Source organism: Mastomys coucha, unplaced genomic scaffold (assembly GCF_008632895.1).
Source record: "Mastomys coucha isolate ucsf_1 unplaced genomic scaffold, UCSF_Mcou_1 pScaffold1, whole genome shotgun sequence".
NCBI classification, from domain to species: Eukaryota; Metazoa; Chordata; class Mammalia; order Rodentia; family Muridae; genus Mastomys; species Mastomys coucha.
The window spans coordinates 19,885,285-19,894,196 of NW_022196891.1; the positions used below are offsets into that span (position 1 = coordinate 19,885,285).

The following is an 8,912-nucleotide window of genomic DNA, read 5'->3' on the forward strand; positions in this document are numbered from 1 at the left end:
GCTCAACAGATATACCACGGAGTTACCGCAGCAGCATAGTGTTAAAATTTACATATATGTGTGCATGTAGACATATACATATACATAGATGCACATATATGGATTACATATAACATATCTATATACCTATTACAGATACATATATAAATGTACGTAGATGTATATATGTCTATGTAATGTGTATAACATATACATGATATGTATATATGTATATGTAATATATATTTATGTTATATATTCATATATATGTATATATATTATACATATAATAAACAGAATCTCAACAAACAATAAGGCTATAATTCACCAGAAGATAGATTCATTCTGAACTTTCCTGAGCTTGATAATTATCCTGTGAGAGAAGCTCAGGACTCAAAGTGAGGGACCTTAGATGAAATGCCCAACGGTGAGGAGTGGCAACTTGTAGAGTCCATCTCCAGAAGAAAGACAGGGCATCAAATGGAGGGATGGGGTTGCCATCCTACAGTCAAAAACTCTGACCCCAAATTCTCCCTGTTTAAAAGAACTACAAGGACAAATATCGAGAAAAGACTGAGGTAAAGAGCTTAAGTGACTGGCGCAATTTGCCTCCAAGGCCTGACACTATTACGGATGCTATGGTACGCTTACCAATAGGAGCTTAGCATGGGTGTCCTCTGAGAGAGGCCCAACAGGCAGCTGAAAGGATCAGATGCAGAAACATACACCTAACCAATGGACAGAAGCCTAGGACCCCTGTGGCTGAGTTAGGGAAAGGCTGGAAGAAGCTGAGGAGGGCAACCCCACAGGAAGACCTGCAGTCTCAAATAATCTGGACCCCTGAGATCTCTCAGACACTGAGCCACCAACCTGGCAGCATACACTAGCTAATATGAGGCCCCTGACATATATACAGCAGAGGACTGCCTGGTCTGGTCTCAATGAGAGATGCACCTAACCCTGAGAAACTTGAGGCCCCAGGAATGGGGAATTCTGGTGGGGTGGGGGTCAGGGAGGTGGAGCATCCTCTTGGAGATGGTTTAGGAAGAATGGGATGAGAACACTCAGAGGGCCGACCCGGAGGGGGATAATGACTAGAGTATAAAAAAAAAAAAAGTAAATAATAATAATTACAAAAATAATAATGATGAAAAGAAAAAAGTGTCCTGTGGAAACAGCTATAGGAAGAGGAGATGGAAGACTTAGCTCCTATAATGGAATGTGCTACCATACCTTTGCAGACACTAGAAACCAAACAAATTAGTAAGTAAGTTTATGGCTAGGGACTCCATAGTGGATAAGGCTAACTAAGTGGAATGAATTTGACTCCAACACTTTTACGCACAAGTAATATTTCAAAGTTAGTTCTTCCTAAATTATAAATCAACTGATATGTCACATGACTTCTGCTATTCAGTCAATGAACAGATCACAACTCCATTACAATCAAGAGTAAAAGCAGAAGTTCCACCCTGCTTTCCTACAGAATAAAGTATTTAAAAAAAAAAAAAAAAACCCCAGAGAGAACAAAAAGTTGGGACTGAAGACATTGTACTAAATTTTAACAACCTTGCTAGTGGGAGTGACCCTGGGGAGTAACTCACAGGGGTGCTGAAACTGAAATGCTGGCATTTTAAAGGCAGTGTGCTAAAAAGGAAAAACTAAACTAAACAAACAGAAAACCTTAGGCATTTAACTTTCAACTAGAGAGTTAAAGCATTTTTAAAAGTAGAAAATAACGATAAGTGCTGAATTTGGAGAAGCAGTGAACAACAGGAAATAGAAGAAAGGACGATGAAGCTTTTCTAATGGTTCATGGATTAAAACCAAACACAACAAAGGGATAATTCCACAAGAAGAAAGAGTGAGTATCTCAAAGATGGAGCAGGTTTGCTCTCCACCCACTCCCATCCCCTTTCTTCAGAGCAGAGGGCACAGCCAAAGGGGAGGAGAGGCTGTGTGCATGTGAGGACTGCTGCTGGCTCCAGTGGGGCTGCCTCCTGTTCCTCACTGACGTGCTTTAAAAGCTGCAGGAAACCAGAACATGCACCTCTCAAAACACTAACAGGAAATAGAAAGGAAGCATCCCAGCCAGGTGAACACCTGTAAGGATACCTGAATTCGACAGGCTGAGGCAGGAGGATCCTGGCTTCGAGGCTAACACAGCCTACAGAGTGAGACTACATCTCAAAACAAAACGAAACAAAAAACCAAAAAAAAAAAAACCAAACCAAAACAAAAAAGAAACATTAAAGAATAGGAGAAGAGAATGGAATAGAGCAATAGTTACAGTCTCTTTTAGATATCACACTTAAATATTAATGCAAATGTGAATGTGTGTGTCTCTATGTACGTTTGTGTGTGCATGTCTCTCTATGTGTTCAGACTTGTATATGTGTGCCTGTATGTGTGCATGTATTTCTGTGTTTGTGTGTCTGTGTGCGTATGTGTATGTGTATCTGTGTGTCTATGTGATGTGTCTGTGTTTGTTTGTGTGTGTATGTATGTGTGGGTATATGTGTATCTGTGTCTATCTCCCTGTGTGTATATGCCTGTGTGTGTCTGTGTGTATGCATATGTGTGTATGCATATGTATCTGTGTGGGGGCTTATACTTATGTGTGAATACATGTATGTGCCTGTGTGTGTGTGTGTGTGTGTGTATGTGTGTGTGAAGTCAAGAAGTCAAGGTTCAGTGATGTCCTCTCTGCTCTACCCCACAGGGATTGTTACTGAACTTGGAGCTCACTAAGTGAGCCACACTAGCTAGTCAAGAAGTTTCCAAACCTTTTTGTCACCTACAATCACCGGAATCATATGGGATCGCAGAAACAAAATCAGATTCTTATCCTTCTACCTCAAGCATTTTTCCTAGTGAGTCATGACCCCAGCCTTTCGTCCTAGCTATTTCTCCCTTTTATTGTTCATTTCTAATACCAGACATCAACTGTATGCTTGAGAAAAAACCTTCCAAATAATTGACAAAATGGATATTATATGGATTGTGCTATTTTACAGGACAATGGATAAAATTAAAGTAAAATGAATAATGAAAGTATATCCATATATATATTTATAATACATACATACATAGGTGTGTTTGATTAGATACATTCAGTATTTCTATTTACCTTTCCAAAAATGCTTAATCTTTTGGAGTCAATATATGGCTGTTTCAGTAAATATCTGTAAGAATAAAAAAGTTATAATATGTTATACTATCTTAAGTCAATTGCATATCTGAATTTATGATTCACAGACAGATAGACATATACAAACACTTTCCCAAAATTTATAAACATTTGACTAGGGACTGAGGTGATGGTTCTTTCAGTGGGCACAAGTGTGAGAACCTGAGTTCGAACCCTAGAACCCTCATAAATCCAGGTAAGGTAGTGTATGCCTATAATCCCAGAGTTCCTTCAGCAAGATGGGAGGTAGAGACAGGAGCTTCTCAGAAGCTCATGAAACGGTAGCTTGGTGTACAAAGAGGTGAACATCAAGAGATCCTGTCTCAAATGGGGAAAAAGGTCAGGGCAGACACCTAGGATTGACCTCTGACCCTACAGTTGATGGTACCGTTATATAAATGATCATCCACCCATACCCACAGCCTCCCCCCCCATACAGCTTAAGTATCTTTCCAAAAATAAGAAGAATTATAATTCATTGTGGACATACTAAGACACTGGACTTCTGTCAATAAATGATATGCTAGCACACCGCTTCCCACTTCTTCACCTAAAGTAAATTGTAATTGCAAGGAATAAATATGATTATTCTTTTATGACACCAAAAACACTGATAGATGCTTTTAAAAGTGCAAGAGAGCTACATGCTAAACTGAGAAAACAGACGTCGCTGACATTTCCGAGTGAGTAATGTGCCCTATTACATGGATTTTTGCAATTATGGAAATGAACAGGAAGGCAGGCACCGACTTACTTTACAGCTGCTACTTGGTCCTTCACTTCTACTGAGCCCATCCTTCTGTGAATCTCCTGCAAAACTTTCAGGCCCTGGAATCCGCTTCCTCTGCCGTCAAATCTTGCTACAATGACATTATCGGTGTCAATAAGAACTGAATCCCAGTCAACATGGAACTTATCTGTCACCATCTGGCCTCCTGGTTCTTCATCCCTGCAAACGTGAGCGTAGTTGATCACAAGAAGGGCAACTAGCAGGTCCGTAGAGTGTTTCAAATATATACTAACTAGCTAACCAGTTATGAAAATCACCTATGCTGGCCATTAACCTTTTGTTTGATTCTTGATGACAAATCATTTTCCCCATATAAAGTTTAAAATGAGGAGTCCCAAGGATGAGGGGAAAAGAGAGCTCGAGACCTCACAGCCGACACTGGTTTAATTCATTTTTCAAAGAGAAGAAATGGAGAAAATATGTTTTTTTTTATGAAGGCTTTCTTGAAGAATGACTGTCAAGTTGACAGACAAGTCTATTTTTATTGGCTGTCTTCAAGTGTGTTGTAGAAATAAATGTCTGACCTATGCTTTACAAGGGTTGAAAGGTCTGATAGAGTGCTAACTCAGCCATGGAAACTTCATATAATTTAACAGGAAGTATACAGGCTTAAAGAATGTTGGAATTTCTAAAGGAAATACTGCATTAATATTTTCTGAGGGTTTTCTTCCTGTCCAAGACAGAGTTCTCACGGAGAAGTTAAACAAACAGTAAAGGAAGAAAAATCTTTCTCGGCCTTCAAGCTAACAACAAAGAAAGCAGGTAGGGACACAAATGTCTGAAAATCTTGAAAACCAGATGCGGAGGTGACGTGGAAATTACAAACCTTGACTCCTTTCTGCATAAGTAAGAGGTAACACAACTTTATCCTGCCAGCAATGTTTGGGTCAAAAGGTGTTTACTGTTCGATTTTCCATAACATAGGAAATGTAGAGAGGGAGGTTCTCATGAATGTCACATGTACTGGGATGTCTCTCAGAAGTAGAGGGCTTGTTGGGAGACCCCGTGTCTGATCTCTAGCACAGCTCCATGAAAATTATCCTTGTCATGTTCCTCACCATCATCATCACCATCATACTTCTTGTCAATTCCAGAAAAAAACACTATTTCCCCCAAATTCTGGCTGTGAGATGAAAGGCAGCTTTTCTCAGACCTCGTAATAACCAGTTCCTTTCTACCCTAAAGAGCCATTTCACTTATCACTGGCAGAAGGGACAAGCTGCTATCTGTGATGTCTCTGTGCACAGCACTATCATCCTGCCCTCTAGGCTCCCTCAGTAGCACAAGTACCTGTTACGCATTTCAAAATCCCTGTGGACAACCTGACTCCCCTTATCATTCCTCGCCTCCTTAACTCCCACAAACTTCTTCAGTTCGTGAGCTCCCCTCCTCCTACCTAGTTGCTCTCCTTATAACCCTGCTATTTTAGCTCTGCTCTCTTATTTGTCCCCTTTATGTTCTCCTTTGGCCATGCTCTCTTTATCTTTCTCTCGGCTGCCTCCATCTATTGTTTCCTCTCTGATCTGCTCCTTCCTCTCTCAAGGCCCGATCAAGTCTGTGGGGCATGTTCATTCTACCTCCTTTTCTTTCTGCTCTGGACTCTTCCAAATGCCTAGGTCTGTTCTATCCCTAATATCTACAATGAAACAAAACAAAACAAGAGTCCCTTTTACTATACCATGGAGGGATCTTGTCATCAGTTGACATTACCCTCATGATCACTCATGCTGATAACATCATTTTCATTATAAGCATTATAACCATCACCATCAACACCATCACACCATCATCATGCTTATTCTAACCCTCTTCATACTCATGTAGTTCATCTAGAATCAAAAGTAGGCACAGGTTACACAAGAGGTCACCTATGTGATAGATCTAAAGAGCATCTAAGGGCCTCTTTCTGAAAACAACTCCATTGGTACTGTTAGGTCTTAAACCTGGGACAAATGTCAGTGATGCCTAATAAAACACATCGAAGTAGATGCTGGCAGGGGTTCTCCTTCTATCTCTTAGTGTCATCCTGTTACAGTGCCTATCTGGCTGGGTTATCCTATCCCTATCCTAAAATTCTCAAGGCTAAGCTGTGGGTTCGGCTTCTCACACCATCTAGAGGTGCCCTTTCCTATATCATCTAACCATTATGGTTACCTGGCCTTTTGGTCTAAGTGTTACTTTCTTAGTCAGTCTCTTTGCCTTTTGAGGGGCAAATGGAACTGTGTCACCAGACAACAACTGGGAAGTTCGAGTGAGTTCAGAAACCCCAGGATCCTCAGACTTTAGGATGGTAGGAGTTTCATTTACTCCCCGTCTTGCTCCTGTACTAGAGGCCATGACCATGACTCCCATGGGAAGAATGTGACCCCTGGTCATGTAGCACAGAAAACAGAGTTCTCCATGCTAATAGGGTTTCTAGATGGGCCCTCAGGGTTTATGCAGCTAGCATCCATTTCTGGACATTTCTTCCTGCAAAAGGTATTTAATCTCTGGTTCATTCTGAGAACGTATATGACCCTGTTTTCCACAGTGAAGAATGAATAAACAGTTTGAAAAAAACTGTCTCTCTCCTCAAGAACCACTTTGGGGACCAGGGGGGAAGCCTTCATAGTACAGAGCCACTTAAATCTCCCAAAGAAGGGCCCTCCACATTCCTGAGCACAAAGCTAAGTCAGAGTTCCCCCTCCTCCCAGTCCTGGGCTTATCCTCACAGGCCTGCTTGAGCCCCCTTCATTCCTGACTCCATGCAGTATCCAGCAACATGGATGCCTGGGAGCTTGGATAACCCTGTGTCCTAGGCCTCTGCCTGCCTTGTTTCTTGCCCCCATCCTAGGCTGCATTCTGCCACCCCTGAGCAGGGAGTGCCTCGGCACTTCCCACAAGCCTGTCACACAGTAGGGCATAGCCTACAATGCTGTGCATTTTTTTTTTGTCTGTCAGAGCTGAGTTCACACTTGTGGAACCACAGCCCCTGTTGCGTTTCTTTGCTGGGGGCTTCTCTCCTGCTTAGGCCCCCTCCTCTCCTTACATGACCTAGCTCAGTCTGTAGGTCATGTGTTCACCATGGACTCTGCAGATGTCCCTGACTCAGGTTCTGCCCTCCCTTTTCTCTACAGTAAACCTTCCCCTCTACTATACCCAGAAACAGTCGTGGTCTTTCTTGTTTGTTTATTTTTCCTTTCATCTGGTGCTGAAGATTGAGATGAGATATGAAAGAGGAATGACCATATAAGAATCAGGAAAAAGCGGCCCCAGGAGACACTCTCCTGATAGGGTCTAGGGTAGCAGTGATTAAGTATAGATTTTAGAAAGTAATAACTAAAGAATATTTGAGGGGAGGGTGTGTTAGCAGCAGGGAGGTTTGGAAGTGGACCAGACATTGAATTAGTTAGGGCACATTAAAAATAAGCTGTGTATTTCTTTTTTTTTTTTCATTTTTTTATTAGATTTTTTTTTATTTACAATATCTCCTTTCCCAGGTTCCCCTCCAAAAGAAAAAATAAAAATAAAATAAAATAAGAAAAAAATAAAATAAAAAAAACCCCAAAACTAAAACAATCCCCTGTTCCCTCTCCCCTCCCCTTCCTCATCACCCCACCCACACCCACTTCTTGGCCCTGGCATTCCCCTACACTGGGGCATAGAACCTTCACAGGGCCAAGGGCCTCTCTTCCCATTGATGACCGACTTGGCCATCTTCTGTCATACATATGCTGCTGGAGCCATGAGTCCAACCATGTGTACTCTTTGGTTGGTGGTTTAGTCCTTGGGAGCTCTGAGGGTACTAGTTAGTTCATATTGTTCATCCTATGGGGCTGCAAACCCTTCAGCTCCTTTGGCCTTTTCTCTAGCTCCTTCATTGGGGACCCTGTACTCAGTCCAATGGATGACTGTGAGCCTCTACTACTGTATTAGTCAGATACTGTATTTCTTTGGTGAATCCAGAGTTCTTTGGTCGGTTCAGAGGAGGCATGTGCACCCTCTCTGAACATAGAGTTATTGAACAATTTACCCCTACAACTATATTAACAACCCCAATTAAATGTTGCTTTTATAAGAGTTGCCTTTGTCATGGTATCTCCTCACAGAAATAAAACCCTACTTAAGACACTGAATTTTTCAAAAAGCTGTAAAAACTGTTTCTGGCTGTCAGGAAGGGCCACTTTCCTTATCATCTATTTTTGGCTGCATACCAAAGCCCACGCTGGCCTCTGAGCTCCTTCACTCCTTATTCACACATACTTGTTATACAAAGTCCATTCAGGCTCCTGACCCTTCTCTCCTCCCAGACTTCTCCTCCACTATAGTAGTTCCCAGGCTGTTAGAGTTCATAGGCTTCCCTCTTCCCAGAAACTCACTCAGCCGCTATAATGGCAATGTCATCACCCCAACTCCTGCTCTCCCAATCATTCTTGCTTTTTTCAGAGATAGCCCTGGCCGTGGCCTGTCTGCTTCTTGTCCTCTCTGCTATGGAGTCTTGCATATGCCCCTATCTCTTTCTTGTCTCTCTTCCTTTCCCTCCTCCCTTTCCCTCTTCTAGTTCTCCCTCTCCTTTTCCTCTCTCCCTCTCCTTGTCCTTTACCCTCTCCCTCCCTCCTTCCCCTCTCTCTTAGAAATCAAGCAACCTTGCAGGCAGCCCTGATTAGTGACAAAGGTACCATCGGGCAACTTGTCTATGATGGGGACCTGTCTATGATGGTGAAAAAGGGACCATAAGACAACCAAACAATTATTAGCTGCCCAGAGGCAATGCATTCCCATGGTTGCCCCTGTCACATGTCCTCTTGCCCATACACTGGCATTTCTAAATAAGAACCACATTTTTCCTCCCCCTCCCCCAGAGGCAGCCACTTCATCCTTTTGATAAACCTCCCACGTGAAACCTGTTGCACTGTCTGATTCTGTCAGAATTTACCTAATTCCATTTCTCCCTCTCTCTCTCTCTCTCTCTCT

The 8,912-nt window shown here is 42.2% G+C and overlaps 1 protein-coding gene across 2 annotated transcripts in view; it reads right to left on the reverse strand.

Annotated features, from left to right (window-relative positions):
- The window catches only part of Dpp10 (dipeptidyl peptidase like 10), a 716,117-nt gene that overhangs the window by 15,373 nt on the left and 691,832 nt on the right, over positions 1-8,912 (reverse strand). For both annotated transcript variants that reach the window (XM_031380842.1, XM_031380845.1), the window contains exons 20-21: positions 3,924-4,118; positions 3,110-3,164 (exon numbers count right to left, since the gene is read on the reverse strand). In XM_031380842.1, the coding sequence (XP_031236702.1) occupies positions 3,110-3,164; positions 3,924-4,118 (250 nt within the window). The remainder of the gene's footprint in view (positions 1-3,109; positions 3,165-3,923; positions 4,119-8,912) is intronic.